This window comes from Rattus norvegicus, chromosome 1 (genome assembly GCF_036323735.1).
Source record: "Rattus norvegicus strain BN/NHsdMcwi chromosome 1, GRCr8, whole genome shotgun sequence".
Taxonomy (NCBI): Eukaryota; Metazoa; Chordata; class Mammalia; order Rodentia; family Muridae; genus Rattus; species Rattus norvegicus.
Genome location: NC_086019.1, coordinates 232,151,054 through 232,169,427, shown reverse-complemented (window position 1 = coordinate 232,169,427; position 18,374 = coordinate 232,151,054). Strand labels below are relative to the sequence as shown.

At 43.6% G+C, this 18,374-nt stretch overlaps 1 protein-coding gene across 3 annotated transcripts in view; it reads right to left on the bottom strand.

The window, feature by feature from the left end:
- Dock8 (dedicator of cytokinesis 8) overlaps positions 1-18,374 on the bottom strand; it is a 193,363-nt gene that overhangs the window by 99,403 nt on the left and 75,586 nt on the right. For all 3 annotated transcript variants that reach the window (XM_063271698.1, NM_001037793.2, XM_008760310.4), the window contains exons 7-11: positions 14,450-14,535; positions 9,275-9,341; positions 5,941-6,090; positions 1,576-1,656; positions 410-569 (exon numbers count right to left, since the gene is read on the bottom strand). In XM_063271698.1, the coding sequence (XP_063127768.1) occupies positions 410-569; positions 1,576-1,656; positions 5,941-6,090; positions 9,275-9,341; positions 14,450-14,535 (544 nt within the window). The remainder of the gene's footprint in view (positions 1-409; positions 570-1,575; positions 1,657-5,940; positions 6,091-9,274; positions 9,342-14,449; positions 14,536-18,374) is intronic.

Below are 18,374 nucleotides of genomic sequence, written 5' to 3'. Positions count from 1 at the left end.
GAGAAATCTGAGTTTTGCTTTTCAGAGCTTTGGACAGTGCCCCCCCCCCTTTTTTTTCTGTGTGGGAGCCGACCACGGTGTCTTTGTTTAACATACTGTGCCTGCTCACTGCTCTCCTTCTTGTTATTTTCAAGTATTTTAACTTTTGAGATGGGATGGCTACTCAAAATTAACTTTTTCAAAGACTTAAAACTCCATTCAAAGTTCTTAGTGTAAGAGTGTAGAGGCTCCGTAACTGCTCATGGCGATTGGGGTCACTGGTCAAGCACAGATCTGTAGTTTATTTATGATCTTCCTCTCATCTACTCGCACCCCCTCTAGATCTCCCAAGTCCTTACTAATGAGCAGATAACCGCAAAGCTGCCCTATGGGAGAGCCCTCTGCTTCCTGTCACAGTTGGAGATCTTACCAGCCCCAGGCTCCAAGTCTGTGCTCTCCCTTTCAAGGGTGGAGACGTTGAAGAAGCTTGCTAAGCTGATGGGGGCCCAGGCGAAGGGCATCCGGTATTTCCCCAAACGTTGGCAGAAGGATTCAGCTTGGAGTTTTAGTTTTTCAACCTTTTCTTTACTCTGGAGGAAGATGATAAAGAGACAAGATGAAACAAAATATCCGCACCAAGTCAGCGGCCTGTATGGGAGCCGACAGCAGCTACACTGATGGGCCTGAGTCAACAGGAAGCAACAGCTTAGGCTCAAGTCTAGCTGATAAGGAAGCAAAGGTTACAGAAGGAAGAGGGTTTTTTTTCCCCTAAAGGACACTCATCAATTAGCAGATGGCAGTTTTTGCTATGACTTCTTATAGCAGCAAACAGGCAAACACATCTTTTACCTAGATAACTTCAACTCTCCTGAGAAAAACCTGGGAAAGAAAAGCTAGTATGTTACCCATCAAGGTCCCAAGAGAATCTACTTTACAAAAGCTACTTTGAAATTCTAAGAAGATTTTTAATTATTCCTAACAATGTCATTGTTGTTGTTAACACTTCCAAGGGATTCTTCCTAAACTCATACTAACAGATTTTTAAAAAAACACAAATGTCTGTCTTTATTTAGTTCAACTAATTTTATTTGACGTTTACAGGACTGATTCCAAAAGGGCCATGTTTTAAAAACCATACTGGGAACTTTCACAGATTGGCACTGGGAAAAGTCTCATTCACGTCTTAGGACCTATAATGTGCTAATTAATTTATGATGAGCAGGAGCGGCAGCTGGCCCCCAGCTATGAACACTGCACAAGACAAGACCTTGTGCTGTTGAGGAAAACCAAGAGCTCTTGCCCTCTTCTGCTTATGGGGCCTTGGCAACCCTTTCAGGTTGGAGCCTCAGAACCAAGGCAGCAGGTGTGGCTTGGTCTAAGCCAGAGTTCACACTGGCAAGTGGCATCTTTAGGGTGTTCAATTGTGTACGTCTTTAAAACATTATCTGTCAGTAACTGGTTTCTCTTTCCTCTTTCATGAAAATAAAATGTACCCATGTTTTAAAATGGAAAATATGATAGTCACCTTCACTGTTTTGTGGAAACTTTTGGAAATTAGGTCATCGTAAGATGTTCCCAGTACTTAAACAGCCATACCTTTCCACCATCGCTTTCTTTGATGATCATGTAGGGTTCTGCACAGTCTGCGATCTCTCCTTGCTGAAGGACCTTTTCAATCTACCAACAAAAATAAAATTAAAACAAAGTGAGTAAATTATATTTATATAATGGGATCTAATCAACCACAAAAATAATGTTCAATTACAATATTTAATGACATAGGATGTTCATTACATATGCTCTCTGATTTAAAATTATAGCATGGAGCCGGGTAGTGGTAGCACGTCTTTAATTCCAGGACTCAGGAGATACAGGCATGAGAATCTCTGAGTTTGAGGCCAGCCAGCCTATTTAACAGAGTGAGTTCCAAGACAGCCAGACAGAGAAACTCTACCTCAAAAAAACCAAACACGTGTTCTTGCTCCTGCTTCCTCTTGCTCTCCCCTGTCCCTTTGTCCCTTCTCTTCCCATTCCCCTCTCCTCTTCTCTCCACATGCTCATGGCTGGCCTCCCCTCCCCTCCCCTCCCCTCCCCTCCCCTCCCCTCCCCCTCCCTCCCCTCCTCTCCTCTCCTCCCCTCCCCTCCTCTTCTATTTCTCTTTCTCTCTCTCTCTCTCTCTCTCTCTCTCTCTCTCTCTCTCTCTCTCTGCCCTATTACCCTCTTAACTCCCCTCCCCATGCCCTGAATAAACTCTATTCTATACTAAAAAGAAAAAAAAGCAAAACCAAACACACACACACACACACACACACACACACACACACACCACACACCACACACACACACACATACACACCACACACACACACACACACACACACACACACACGGAGCTACCGCAGAGTTCCAGAGGAGAAAAGGCACAAGGCATATTAAAAAGATGACAGCAAACGCTAGCAGTGGTTTCCTGATGTGATGGGATTATGTGTGTTTTTTATTGTCTTCCTATTGCGGATGAGACGTTTCTATTTTTAAACAATAAACATGTGTTATATCCACAATAAAAAATGCAATAAAAGTTATTTTATAAAACAAAGCCCAGGAGATACATGTAGGAAGTGCAAAGCTTGTTTTCTTTATTATTGCTTACCAAGTAAAAATGAGACCTGGGCTCTGCAAAAGTCAGGCCTGGAACTAAAAACCTTCCACAAAACAAATAAACGAACAGATTACATGATCTGTAATTGTGCCCTTGTATTTCCTGTTAGGGCTGCTTTCCTGTGAGGGATTTAACAGCAGGAAATGCTTTGAGAGGTTTTGTCTTTTCCGTCTGCTGTGTGTCTTCCACTTTGCTTCAAGTTAAGGAGTTGACAACTGATTGTCAAGAATATGGGCACCATGTTTAGGGCAAAGAAAGGGAAAAAATCTGAAATGTTCCAATTCTTTACTGCAAGAAAATTTAAGTGAAATTAGATGCTAAGACTTGGCCCCATTAGCTTGAGACACCTGAAGAAGAAATCTGGTCAACATATGGCACGGGCACACATTCTTAACAGGCACCAAGTGAAGCAGAAACGATTTATCCACTGGTGGAGGTGAGTGCAGTGGAGTTTCAAAGTGGCACAGAGCTGCTCAATGGACAACGGTTCCACGGGTAGTCCCCATACAAGTCTCTTTTTACAAAAGAGGTTTGAAAGCTCATCCCATGGCCAACAGTGTAAGAGAAGGCTGGCCCTGAGAGATGAAGCACACTGGAAACATGGGCGCAAAGGGCTTGAGCCTGAAACTGACCAGTGTTCCTGACCACCAGCATTCATTCCTTCACTCAGTCATTATTTATTCCAGAGGTCTGCATGTGGTGGCTGCTGGGGAGAATGGCTGTGAGCACAGTAAACATGGCTCCTCTCCTCCCAAAGCTCACCACCAGGGCTCTGCAGAACCAACTGAAGAGAGCCTAAGTTTTCCACGAATTCAACAAATAAAGACATGGTCTTTAGAGTAAACCCTGAGTAGTCATTAAGACTCTTTCTGGGCTGGGACTATAGTGTAATGGCAGAGCACTTGCTTCTTATGTACAAGGCTGTGGGCTCCATACCCAGCACCACAGGAAGGAAAGAAGGGAGAAGGAAGGGAGGGAGGGAGAGAGGGGGAGAGGGGGAGAGGGAGAGAGGGAGAGAGAGAAAAGATAAAAGAAAAGGAAAGAGAAGAAAAGGTTTCCGGTAAGAACTTCCTGCTGGAACTCTGCCAAGATGAATGGCCATCCCTTGCCTTTATTCGAGACCCATGGCAAGGCTCCTTACGATCTAGAATCAAACATCTACAGAATCGGGAACTACTCTCTCCTTTGCTGCACTGGTCAGGGTGACTTTCCGAGAACTTCAGTCTGATATGAAGCCCTCATGTTTGGTCCTCTTGGCTGGTGTGTGAGCATGTGTGACTTCGAGCCCTCATAAGCATGGGGATGGGCAGAGGAGCACACTAGGGACAGCTGGGAACTTGAAGGTAAAATGGCTACTTTCTAATGCACCTGTTACAGCCACAGAGGGGGCTTTAATGCCTAGCTGATCTATTTCTAAACTCTTTTTTAAAGCTTGAGGCTCACACCCATCCTCATTTGTCAATCAAATCCTTTCATGTACCCAAAATCTTCAACTAAATCTCCAAGCCTGAAATCATCCCTCAAAGTAATATATATGATAACTGAACGAGGTGACTCTGCCTAGTATACATACAAGATCTTGGTGTTCATCTTGGGAGTAAAAATAAGAAAGTGAGAAGCCTTTTCCTTTTCATGTGACCTTTACATGGGTTGTCTAAATATTACGTGCTTGAAGGAAAGTCGTTCTAATGAAGGTCTTACAATTAAGACAAAGAGACACCAAAGAAAGATAGGCTTTCCAGTGGAGACCTAAATTGCTTACTAATGTGTTATTTCTTCTTTTATGTGTATTTGTGTTTTGCCTCCCTGTATGTCTGCATGAGGGTGTCAGCTTTCCTGGAACTGGAGCTACGGACAGGTGTGAGCTGTCATGTGGGTGCTGGGAATTGAACCCCGGTCCTCGGGGAGAGCAGCCTGTGCTCTTAACTACTGAGCCATCTCTTGGGCCCCTAAATTTCTTAATCATATCCAGGCATCTTACAATGTGTTTGTTACTTTCAAATAAGTACACCTCCACATTAAAAAATCTGAGAACATGTGTTGTCAGCAGTAGCGACCAACAGATTACCATTACTAGGTAATTACTATAGGTTAATAAAATCAAGTAGCACTGGAAATAAAATTAGCTAGAACCAGTGTGGTTTTGTTGGTGGCCCATAGAGAGAACTGTATATTTAATGACAATGCTGTTATAGCTGAAATTGAGTTTTTCTGTACGTTAAGAGCCACAGTGAGAAGCACGGAGAGTTTACAATAATATCATCAGATACACGTTCTTAGCAAAAGACTTGTCATTTTATTTTTATTCTTTCTTTTTTAGTTCCTGGGGATTTACTACTGAGCTACAGCTGAGATCCCTGAGGCATGCCTTCTAGTCCCAGCGACTGACTTTAACATTCTAGATCCTGAAACAGGTTCCTTTGAGCTAGCCATCTTTGTGAAATAATGTAAAAGAAGCAAACGTCAAGCTGCCCAAATTCTTTGGACCCTACACGCCACTATTCAACCACATGGAAACCAGTGATGCAGACACATGATACCAAACCGAATGGAGAAACGCCCAGACACAGAAGTCTGACTGTTCGTGGGATCAGACGCTTGGATTTAACTCATTTTGAGCTATTTAAATGTTTTCCTTTGAGAGTCAGTGAGTATAATTACCTGGCCAGGTTGTTAAATACCTGACGCTTGTTGTCAGATTCAAACTAATAAGTTTAATATGTAGAGAAAGGCTCTGGCCATCTGAAGTTTTCTTGTATAGACAGTCTCTAGTGGAATGGAGTGCTATTTTTAATGGCCCCATGGATTTTGACTCTCACTAGACTAATAAAAGAGAGAGTGAGGATGAAAAGGGCAGCACATCTCAGGTTGTCAGAGGCTGGGCTGGGTATGCTGGGCTGAGGGCGCTAGAGACACAGGGACACTGCAAGGAGACCTTTCATCATGGCAAGCTCCCAGACAAGGACTGCCGAAGGTGCTTTCCTCAGTTAGGGAGGGCCAGGCTTTATCTGAAGTTGCAACAACTTGTGGAGGTCAGTGTGATCACCCTACCTCACAGGTAGGAAACCAAGTCTGAAGAAGTTCGAAGAAGTTACAGCAGGTCACAACATAATGTCTGACAGCAAAGTCAGGATCGCAACCTCCGACCACAGGCCCTGCAAGCCTCCAACCTTTCTAGTCTTCCAGCAGAGGTTACTTGTAAGGGCGAGTGTTGTCAAGAGGGAAACAATACACACATCACAAAGGACACACAAGCCTGCCGTGCGATTTCTGTCAGCGTTGCTGGGTACTGTATGGATCACCTTGACAACCAGGTAGATGTCTGAAGATGGGTAGGTGACCGAGAACACTGCAGACCTTGCCTGACTCGACGGGTCAACCGAGGGTGTGTGAGCTCGCAGAAACCCTTTGAACTGGTCGGAGTTCAGGTCACAGTGGAAGTTTTCTGAGATCTGTAAATGGTCAGCACGGGGAAAAGTCAGTTAGAGGCGTTAGGTTCTTGGTCTCAAATGCAACAAGAGTTGAAAAGTCACAGGGAAATTCTGCTAAAGGAAGGATAACTATGGCTGTTAGAAAGTCTGATATTTTGTTACAATTTTTCGACAGTTTGGAGACGTATGAGGAACACTTACTTTGCATTAGCTCACCAGCATTTTCTGGGTATTAGTGAAATGCGAGTTATTGCCCTGAACACGAAGGGGACACAACCTCAGCCTGGTTTACAATCACGGTGAAGGGAAAGCAGACACAGCAAAAGCAAATCAAGCCACTACATTCATGCCCTGAGGCACCGTGGAAGTTTTAGAAAGTACAAGATGATTAGGGTAATGAAGAAAACCACGTATGGAGGAGACGTTAGAGACAGACGAGCGATTCTCACAGGCAGAGCTGCAAGGCACAGAGGGCAGAGTAGAAAGCGCAGACAATGATCTCAGAGGCTGGAAGGCCTGGACTGAGTCTAGTGGGCAGTGCGGCCCAGCTTGACTCTACCTCAGAGGAGGAGGGAGGAAGAATGAGAGCAACCCTGAGGCAGCCTGGCATGCACGCTAAAGACCTAAAGATGTCGTTACCTGTGGGAGGAGGAGGTTGGTAGAGGTAGTGCATCCTGAGCATGACATGCTGCTCAGCGCTCGTGGGCTTTCTAATTTAGGTGATGTGGCAGCCATTACTGGGTTCTTTCTGTCCTTGTTAAGAGTGGGTTAGTGAGGTAGTTTCTAGTCACCACGTGGACAAGTAGACTGATCATGTGACTAACTTTTCTCCAGTGAATGGGGAACAGAACTGAGATATTAAATGTCCAGGCCTCCTCCACTCACCATCTCAAATATTTCATATCTCAGGCACCAAAGGCCCAACGTGGAGTGACTGGGGAGAGGACTGAGGAAGGAGGAGCTCTTGGCAGCCTGGGCTTCTGAATGACTGAGTGGAACAGGGAGGCCACTAACCTGACACTCACCCCTTACCACTTTGAACTATTAAGGAAAAAAAGACAAGGACCTCTTACTATGTAAGCCAGTGGTTTTAAGGCTGTAGTCCTCTAACAGGATGCCACTAGATGGCTTCAGCACCATGAGGAAACCTGTTAGAAATGAAAATTCTCAGCCCCCATCTAGACTTACAGGGACAGAGAAGCCTGGTGAAGGGCCTTAGACCCTGTGTTAGACCATCTATTCCCTATGACTCTGTGCATACTAAAATCTGAGAACTGCTGATTTTTTTAAAATTTTTTTTTTTTTGGTTCTTTTTTTTCCGGAGCTGGGGACCGAACCCAGGGCCTTGCGCTTCCTAGGTAAGCGCTCTACCACTGAGCTAAATCCCCAGCCCCGAACTGCTGATTTTTTAAGACTTTATTTATGTATTTACTTATGTGCATCTGTGTGTGAGTGTATGTGCACCTGTATGCATAGACAGAAGGTGGGAAACAGTGTTGCTGTCCTATTCCATCATTCATTACCTCGTCCTTCAAGACAGGGTCTTTCCTGAACCATGCCGTGTTTATTTTTGTCTTTCCCAGCTAGGCTGGAAGCAATCTTGTGTCTCCACCTGCCTCAGATCTGGGGTTACAAGTATTTGTGGGGACACCTGGCTTGTTATGGATGCTAGGATCTGAACTCCAGCCCTCATACCTGCTAAGCTATCTCTTCAGCCCTGAGAACTACTGCCTAAAGAGGCTTATTTTATGTGTATGGGTGTTTGGCTTCATGTATATCTGTGCACCATGTGCATGCAGTGCCCACGAAGGCCACAAGAGAACACTGGATCTCCTGGGGCTGGAGTTACAGGTGGCTGTCAGCTGCTATGTGTGCTGGGAATCCAACTGGGGTTCTCTGAAAAAGCAGTCAGTGCTCTTAGCCACCACCCCCTAAGTCCTATCTGTTTTAGCATCTAACCGTTTCACTAATCTGAAGCCCATCTATTTTATTGTTTTAGAGCTGCACATTTCCTTCAGCATAGCCAGCTACATGTGAATAATACCAGAAGCATGATGGTCATCCTGTTGGGTTACAAATGTCTAAACTACAGAACATTTAAGACCTCAAGGAAGAATCTCAGGTCACTGGATTCTTCCAATGGAAAGATATTTTATGGTTGGTGATGTATTCATTAATTTTCGTAGTTACTACACATGATTTCTGCCATTCATTATGAAGTTAATATTCTCTCTCTCTCTCTCTCTTTCTCTCTCTCTCTCTCTGTGTGTGTGTGTGTGTGTGTGTGTGTGTGTGTGTGTGTGTGTGTGTGTGTGTGTATTACTTGTACGGTAAGAGCAGGATGTTGGATGTCTGCCTCTATTGCCTTCTGTTTTACTGTCTTAAGACAATATATCTCCAGCCTTTAGAAGTGTGCAATTATGCTGGCTTTTTATATAGGTGCTAGGGATTCAAATTCAGGTTCTCATGCTTGCATGGCAAGAGCTCTTATCCACTGAGTCTCTCCTCAGCCCCACAATGAATCTATTTCATGGAAAAAAAACAGAACACCCAAAAGCAACAACCAAAAACTTCAGGACAGAAACCGTGCATAGCTGACATGTTGAAAACAACACATTATTTTACATTACACACAACCTCAAGTGTTATTTGTTTCTTTCTCTATCCAAATTTCCAGATCAGTTTTTTTTTTGTTTTTTTTTTTTTTGTTTTTTTTTTTTGTTTTTTTTACAAATGTCAAATTTAATGTGGATGCTGGGGCTCAGCAGAGTACACTTGACCCACAAGCATGGGTGTCTGAGTTCGAATCCCAGGATTGTACATAAATGCTGGATGGACAGAGGCCAGCTGTAAATCCAGCATGTGAATGGGAGAGCCTGGGTCTCTGGATCAAGCCCAATCAGGAAGCTCCGGGTCCAATTGAATGATCCTGCTTGCACAGGTAATGTGCAAATCGACTAAGGAAAACACAATTCAACTTTGGGCCTACACACACATACATATATGTGCACATATCTGTAAATACACATACACACTCACCCATACAGGACAACCTGCATGTGTGTGCACACGTGTATGAGTACACACACACACACACACACACACACACACACACCTGCTGTGTTTTCTTGCAACCAGAAACGAGGTTGAAAACATGAACCCCAAAATCATATGGGGTGTGGGGGATGGGTGGGATTTTTCATACCTTTTTCCTTTCTTTAACATCATAGAGGGCAATACTGGCAAACAGAGGTTCAATTTCAATCTCAAACCTGGAGAGAGAGAGAGAAAGAGAGAGAGAGAGAGAGAGAGAGAGAGAGAGAATATGAATATGAATATGAATATGAATGAGAATGAATATTAATATGGTTCTAGCCTGCATATATTTGAATGTCCTAAAATGTCCTAAAAGTGCACAGATACATAAGAATCGTTAAACATGTGAATGTGATTCCATAAATGCAGGGATAACTCCACTCAAGTCTGAGAGACACACAGATATCAATGGGAAAATTATGAGATGTTAATGAAGAATTCCAGATCATCTGAGGTCATGGTGGATACTACATTCTCTTTAAAAATGTTTGCTTTAAAGAAAAAAAAAGTGCTTGTCGGTGGTACTGCAAGAGCGTAAGCTGAACGGAATGTCGGTTTGATACAAAACACCACCTCACGTGCACATCCTGCTGGGGACTCACAAGTGCTCGACAAGTATTCCACCATGCACCCACCCCCCAGCCCCAACGGTACTTATTCCTACTGTAGCTGTCATGTCCTAGATAACAGACTCTTGAGTGATTCTTAGGCAGTGGGCCTGTCCACACTCTTCTGCTGATATCAAATCTCTGTTATTTGGGGCTGGAAAAATGGCATAGCAGCTAAAAGCAAGTACTTGCTCCTGCAGAGAACGCGGACTTGATTCCCAGGACCAACAACAGGAGCTCCTACTTGTAATTCCAGGAGATCTGACGCCCTCTCCTGGCCTCTGGAGGTACCTGCACTCACATGCCCTCCCCCACATGTACACACAAGTAAAACATAAAAAATTAAACAAGAAGCTCCAACTGACTGCTATTCAGTTCTAAGGAATAAGACATTTTACGTAGTTAAAAAGGAAATATTTAATTGCTTTTCCTTAGACTTAGAGTAGAACATTAAGATGCTGACTGGGCCATGATGCCAATGAGTACACGCCCTGTCCTCACCAAACGCTGCTGGAGGCTGTTCTCTTGAGGTAGACTGAAGACAGGGCAGGGAGGGGAGGGATTAAGTACATGGTACATACTGAGGTGCCCTGGCCTTGTTGGACTTAGAATGAGGAGCTCTTGGGGCCAGGGATTTATTTTAGGAGAAGAGTACCTGCCTACCATACATAAGCTGTAGGTTTGGTTCTGAACACACACACACATGCACACACACGCACATGCACACATACATACGCACATATACACAGACAAAACAGACACCCCACTGAAACCAGAGATAGAAGCCTCTCATATTAACCCTGACTGACGAGTCCTCCTGAAACCGACAGTTTGAAGAAAGCACCCCAAACTGCTTCTTTCCCACGTCAGACATGTGAGGTACGAGTGAATGTCCCCAGTGTCTCCGTCCATGGACGACAGCAGTGAAGAGGCTGAGAAGTTACCGTGGCCTCAGAAGCCACACAAACTAGGGCACATTTTCTTTCAAGGCAGGTGTGGGGGAGTAGCCTTCCTGTCACAGTTTTTTCTCAACAGAGAACTTTTGGACAGACAAGAGTTGGTGCACGACATCTTTAATGAAGAGTAAGGGTAGATTCAGGCAAGGAGTCAAACAGAACTGGGTTCCGCTCTGTCAGTACCTGTTACTGTCCTTCCTGACTCCATGTGTGTCTTCATCAGGGGTTCTATTCCTGCACAAACATCAGGACCAAGAAGGCTGGGAAAGGAAAGGTTTACTCAGCTCACACTTCCACATTGCTGTTCATCATCAAAGGAAGTCAGGACTGGAACTCAAGCAGGACAGGAAGCAGGAGCTGATGCAGAGGCCATGGAGGGAGGTTACTTACTGGCTTGCTCAGCTTGCTTTCTTATAGAACCCAAGACTTTCCAGCCCAGGGACGCCACCACCTACAGTGGGCCCTCCCACGTTTGATCACTAATTGAGAAAATTCCTTAGCTGGGTCTCATGGAGGCATTTCCTCAAGGGAGGCTCCTTTCTCTGTGATAACTACAGCTTGTGTCAAGTTGACACACAAAACCAGCCAGTACAATGTGTTCATCTGCAAAGTAAGGAAGAGGACTGCTCTCCCCATTTTCCATGGATGCCTTAAGAATCATTTAAGATAATGTATGTACTATATGTAGAAAGCAATGTCTAGCAGCGACATAACCTACCACAAAAACCTGATCTATCGACCAAAGGATCAGTACATTGCATGTATATCATAATATTATATATACATATATACATATATATATGGGATATGATAGATGAAATAAACCCATTTGAAGGGACAAGTGGTTCATTCCATTTATGGGATGCATCTGTGTAGTCAAATTCAAAGATAGAAAGTACAGTGGTGGTTACCAAGAGATGGGCTGGAGGGGGTCATGGGGAATTAGTGCTCAGTGGATACTAAATTTACTTCAGAAAGGTAGAAACATCTAGAAATGGATAGTGGTGATGGTTGTAAAACAATGTTCTTGTCCTCAATGCCACTGAGCTGAACATTAAAAATGATGGATTTTGTTACATACATTTGTCTGTCTGTGTCACACACACACACACACACACACACACACACACAGAGCCCACGAATACCTTGTCAGAAAATAGCACTTCCCCCTTTGAGACAGGGTCTTGCTATCTAGCTCAGGCTGGCCCTAGAACCTACTGTGATGTCCCTGCCTTAGCCTGAGAGTGTTGGGATTACAGGCATGAGTCAAGATATCAGGCAGGAAATAGAACTTTAATTGAGGCCTCCACTGTGTTGGGGTTCACCGTGTCTCCTGCCTGGGTCAACCTGTATTTACTCATGTACTTTCTGACATGCGAAAGGTCTGAGCACTGCTGTGTAATAGATTGGTACTGAGTGTCAAACTCTTCGTGTTTCAGGGAAGGGAGGAGAAGCCCATTGTGAACTCCTTTCCTCCTCACAGCAGTGCAACACAGCTCACATTCCTGCTCTACTGGGAAGCGGCAGTGCAGAGAAACGCCTGGCAGAGGCCACAGGTGAGGACTTCAGGGGCAGGCTGCCGGGCTGCCTCTTTTGAGTAGAGGGCAAGGGCTTTTTCTACCACTGTTTTTCCAGGTGTGGTCCTCAGACACCAGCATTTGAGGCAACCATGCAGAGGTTCTGGATCTGCCTGGGATCTTCTGAGGCAGAATCCCTTGCAGGGAAATGGCTAGAGGACGTCTCCCAAACCTACATTAAGACCACTCCTTGGCTCAACTTAATGTATATTAAAATTTTGATGTTAAAGACAGTCTTCTGAGTGAAGGTTACATTTTGCATGATGGTATTAAATTTGAAATTAAAGATCCCCCCCCATGAATTATAAAACAGGAAAATATTTTGTGGTCACCATTTTTTCTTGCTATTCAGAATTTGCAGAATTGGCACCGCTGTGATTCTTTTTCTTGTGCCCTCAAGGCTCTATCCATTTCTCAAAAGCAAAGCAGGAATGGTGACAGAGGTGAATACATTTCCAGGGATCTCCTAGCTTGTGAAATCTAGGGTCTTATGAGCAGAATTTGTTTTTCGACATCAACGGTAAATCACGTCTACCCCACTGTTGTTAGTTTTATTATTCATATTTTTACAAAGTTTCTAAAATTTCTTTCTTTCATCCAGTTTACAGTTAGGATCATTTCTTTGGTTTTATTCTTCTCTTATGGATGTACAAATAATATGAATGGCATTTAAGTCACTTGAACATGCCAAAGTCATGTATGTGTGTATGTGTGTGTGTGTGTGTGTGTGTGTGTGTATGTATGTATGTATGTATGTAACAAGGGCACTGGCTACATACATCAGTTTTATTTAACCCTCTTTTAGGAGCTGGGAAAACATCACTAGAAACTGACTTGACAGTTCTCATGAAAGAAACTCAAGTGACTCCATGTTTTTTAACTAATTCATCTGTAGCTCAGCAGGACGCGTTTCCAATCTGTAAGAACAGCTGCTGCGGGTTTATGTGTTAGATGAGTCTGGAAGGCTTGTGACAATTAGCCTGGGGGAGTGTTTCTCTACTTTCAAATCTAAACTGCATCTGACAGCCTAATCGACTGGGGGTAGGTGTGGTGGGCTGGTGCAGACCTTCTGAACAGAGGGAACAAGCTCTTTCAGCCAGTCCTCCTGCTGTTTTTTCACTTGCAAGGACTAGAATTTGCCTTTCTGTGCCCATTACTTAAGACAAATCTGGTTTATAGGCTGGTTATTTCAACGGGAGACCCTGATACCCACCCCAAGGGATTGGCTAAAGTGAATGGATACAACAAAGCCAGCACTGGTTTCTGCTTGAGTAGTGTATTGGCACATGATGAAGGGCAGAACCAGGGGAGTCATCTGAAAGAACAGAGCCCCGACTGAGAAAATGCCTCCATAAGTTCGGGCTGTAGGCAAGACTGTAGAGAATTTTCTTAATTAGTGTTTGCTTGGGGAAGGGCTCAGCACATTGTGGGTGATGCCATACATGGGCTGGTGGTCCCGGTTTCTATAAGAAAGCAGGTCAGGCAAAGCATGGGGAGCAAGCCAGTAAGCAGCACCCCTCCATGGCCTCTGCAATAGTTCTTGCCTCCAGGGTTCTACCCTCTCTGAGTTCCTGTGCTGATTTCATTCAGTGATGGGTATGGAAGCATTAAGCGAATAAACCCTTTCCTTCCCAACTTGGTGACAGTGTTTCATCACAGCAGTAGTGACCCAGTCTAAGACAGGGGTCAATCTATGGGTCTCAAATTCACCCACGGCAGTCAACTATTCTACCACCTAGTTACACATCCCACCCACTGTTATTTCTCTTAGTGTAAGAAAGTCAATAATTGGGGTTGGGGATTTAGCTCAGCGGTAGAGCACTTGCCTAGCAAGCGCAAGGCCCTGGGTTCAGTCCCCAGCTCCGAAAAAAAGAAAAAAAATCAATAATTACCCTAACACACTTAATTTTCCCAGACACCCGGTGTTCGATTTCCATGTTATAGAAGTCTGTTTGTTAAAGGCTTTGTAGAAATAGAATCCAGGGAGTCAACTTGAATCTCTGGTCTTTCCATTACCCCAATGTCTCCCTCTGTTGAAAAGATGCTGGGAGAATCCTCTGGACCCCAGTGCTGATGATGCGGCCTAGCTTTTATCTAAACCCAAGGTGGACATCAGTGGAGTGGCTGTGAGTCTGATACTTACTTCAGGGTCAGCACCTTCACCAATATTCTGTTGCCCAGATGTTCCTTAGGACATTCTGGTACTGGACGGATTTCCACAGCATCCTCCTGTTAACAGTCACATCGTAAAGAAGTCGTTAGCCACTGCCCATCAGGCCTCGTAGTTGGAGTTAAGCCAGGGGAGGAAGGGCTGCCCTCCTTGTCCCTGCTTTACTTCTAGCTGCAGAATAATGCTCTGGCTTGAGAAGAGAGTTTGCCATCCACCTGCCAACATGTAAAGCCAGCAGGTGCAGCAAGCATGTTCTCCTCTCAGAAAAGGAGCATTTAAGAGAAAGTGAGAGAGAAAGGGAAAAGGGAGGGAGGAATGGATGGAGGGAGGGAGGAATGAATGGAGGGAGGGAGCGAAGAAGGAAAGAAGGAAGAGACGGAGGAAAGACATGGAAACATAGCTATGGCTTAGTAACATCTACCAGACAGCATTGCAAAAATTTGTGGCTCGTCTTTTTCCCTGCTCTGAAGCTGTAAATACACATTCAAAAAACCACTTCTCTTTCCAAGTTTTTTATTTGTATATCGTGTTTCTATTTACTGTGTGTGTGTGTGGGGGGGGAGGCGCTTGCTTGCTTTGTGCATTATGTGTGGCACACACACACACATACACACACACACACCACGGTTTGTATGTAGATATCAGAGGAAACCTCCAGTTGTGTCTCTTCTTCCACTTTGTGGTCTCCAGTGATCACCTCAGGTCCTTGGGTTTGGTGAAGAGCACCTTCAACTGCTGAACCATCCTCCTAGCCTCTTGGCAAGAGTTTTAATAAATAAATTTGCTGTCTATTTCAGACTTGAAATTTCAGATTTCAGACTTGAAATTTGAGTCAAAATAACTATCAATATTTATAATAGAGCCTTGTCTTGGTTTGTTTTTTAGTATCTTAAATAGGTTTGAAGTTGAATTATAAGTTATATGCATGTACGCAGCTAACATATGCTGATGGTCTAGGTGTAAGACAACTGGGTGTTGACTAAGAGCTACCAGCCATCAAGTTCCATCACAACTTTACATTTAAATCTGTGCCACGGACCATGTTAACTGTATCCCTATTCTGCAAAGACAAATAATATGCAATTTTGAAGCTTTAATTCACACTCTCACAGCAGGCTAGCCTACCCTACTGGTGTAGAATCATGGGCTAATGCTCATAGGAAGCCAAAGCACTGGGTCATTGTCTCTTGTCTTTTCCTGACCAATAAATGGTCAGGGTTCTCTCACCCCAACACAGCTCAGTAATCACTTTTCCCAAAAGCACTTGCCACCTCATGGTTACCTCTGTACCTAGTTTGGTGGGATGATCCAAGTAGTAAACTTACCACCACCCTCCTCCTCTCCAGCACCCACTGAGAGGCATTTTGCTGGTAGAACTACTGACTTGCCCTCAGCAGAGGTGAGCTGGGCTCCTATAGAGAAAGCTGGGACTGTCAAGGTTACCAGAGCAGATACCTCTGCAGGAAAGACCCACTTTCTGGAGGAAACATCACATTTAGTATTTCTAATAGTAGCTTTGGTTTGAATTAGAACTTTGAGAATATTCTTTAAATAATCATTAGTTGAGGAAATTTTAAACACATAGAGGTAGAGGCACTAGTCAAGGGAACCACTATTCTTGTTCACTTGGCTCCAACAATGTCAGCACAGGCTGCCTGATTTTGCCTTTACACTCCCTTGTCTGTTCCCCACACTTAATATTGGATTACTTAGAAGCAAGTCCCCACACATCAGAGAGTTTCATATGTAACTATTACAGTACACGGGGGTGGGGGGGACGACTTTAAAACATCAGTAGTAACATTGTTGACCTGAAATTTAACTCCCATCTTTTACTGTCACAAAATACTTTGTATCAGTTTGCTAAGTCAGGTTTCCTAAGCTTCTTGTGTCTGAATTTATTGAGGCTTCACATGTACCAGAAATAAGAGATAAGTCCCAAGTAGCAGAAGGTGGAAATGGGATGCTTCCTAATTGAGTGGATTCCTGAGGTTTTCCTCATCCTGGTGTGTGTGTGTGTGTGTGTGTGTGTGTGTGTGTGTGTGTGTGTGTTTATGTGTATATAGAGGAATATAAATGCTATGTGTTTGCCCATATATGTGTATGCATTTCTATTAAGAGAAGAGACAGGAGGGAGAAAGAAAAAAAGCATGATATCTTCCATTTGCTATGGATCTGGTAATCTAGTGCCAACTCCACTTCTGACTCCTGTGATTTTGTTATGAGAGCCAGTGAGTACCCTCCTCCTCTGTTTAAAAGCGTGTTTAGTTAGGTTCCATCATGTGTAACCAACAGACTATGCAGTAGACTACTCTGTGATGTGAAGTAAAAGAAGGGCATTTTTTTTAAATTTTATTTTTCTTGGATACTTTGTGTATTTACATTTCAAGTGTTATCCCCTTTCCCATCCCCTTCTCCCGTTCCCCCAGCATCTATGAGGATGCTCCCACTACCATCCACCCACTCCCACCTGGACACCATGGCATTCCCCTACACTGGGAAAATGAGCCTTCACAGGACCAAGGGCTTTTCCTCCTATTGAAGCTGGACAATGCCATCCTAAGGATTAACACAGAGGATGTCTGTTGCAGGATGAGTCTGAATTAGGGAAGGGCTTGCATGCTGACGACTTGGTAGCTAAATCCCTTGACCTTTTCTATGGACTCTTAAATTCTCAACAAAAGAGTTTGCCCTTCTAATGTTTTTTACTAGGAAATAAAATAGGGTAACATAAAATAATCTCATGTCATTAAAAAAAAATCAGCATTTATAATCTTTTTAGAGCGGGCAGAATTCACCTCTGTTCCATAGGTCTTTCTCGGCTAAAGTTCAAGTGACCAGCACAAATGCCATTTCTTTGAGAATAACTTCAAAATATTAAAGGGTGGTGTAGAGGCTCTCAAGCATTTTACACATTCCAGTTTACAAGCAGCTGGTATGCTAATTACACCGTGTTCTTCTCCATTCCATAAAAGCAGCCATTGGGACCTCAGGTAAGATATAACTTTCAGCCCCCATCTGAGTTTCTGCATTGTCTCAAAAGCCGTAAATATCAAAGCTCTACACAACAGTTTACGGTTCATTTTTTGAACATCTTCCCACTCAATCCAGGGAGATGGTGAGTGTCTGAGTCATCCTGTCCCCTCCTGTACCTTCTTCTCACATACAATGTCCACTTTACTGTCTTGTGTTACACTGAGTGTCTCCATCATGGAGATGGGCAGAAAGCAAGAAAGTAAAGTTCAAATCTGTCAGATCCAATATTTCTTGACAAATCTGATTTTTTAAAGTCTTAATGTGAATAAAGTTGAAACATTAGAAGAACTCATCTGTGTTTTAACAGTGTGTGCTGTGACCAGGTTGTTGTATGCAGGCATGTAAGCAAGCACAGAGACTGTTAAGGCCCCTGATTTATAATTTAGTTCAACAGCTGGATCCTGAAGAAATTGCTTAAATGTTTCCACTCTTAGATCCTAGTTCAAAATACGGTGATGATAATATTGCCCAAATTCTTCGTAATTAGTTTTAAAACAAACATTTAAATTGATAGTAAAATTATATTTATGGGATAAAACGAGACATCGTATGTATTCACTGTAGGAAGAAGTTTTGTTTGTTGTTTGTTTTTCAAGACAGGGTTTCCCTGTGTAGCCCTGGCTGTCCTAGAACTAGATCTGTAGACCAGGCTGGCCTCGAACTCACAGAGATCCACCTGCCTCGGCCTCCCAAGTGCTGGGAGTAAAGGTGTGTACCATCACCACCCAGCAGCAGAAGATTCTTATACAATACCTTGCAAATTTATCATTGTGCTTGGTGGTGAGAAAGTTAAGTTTACTCTTATGAACAGTTTAAAAATGTACACTACCATAGCATTAATTATGGTCACCACAAAGTAAAA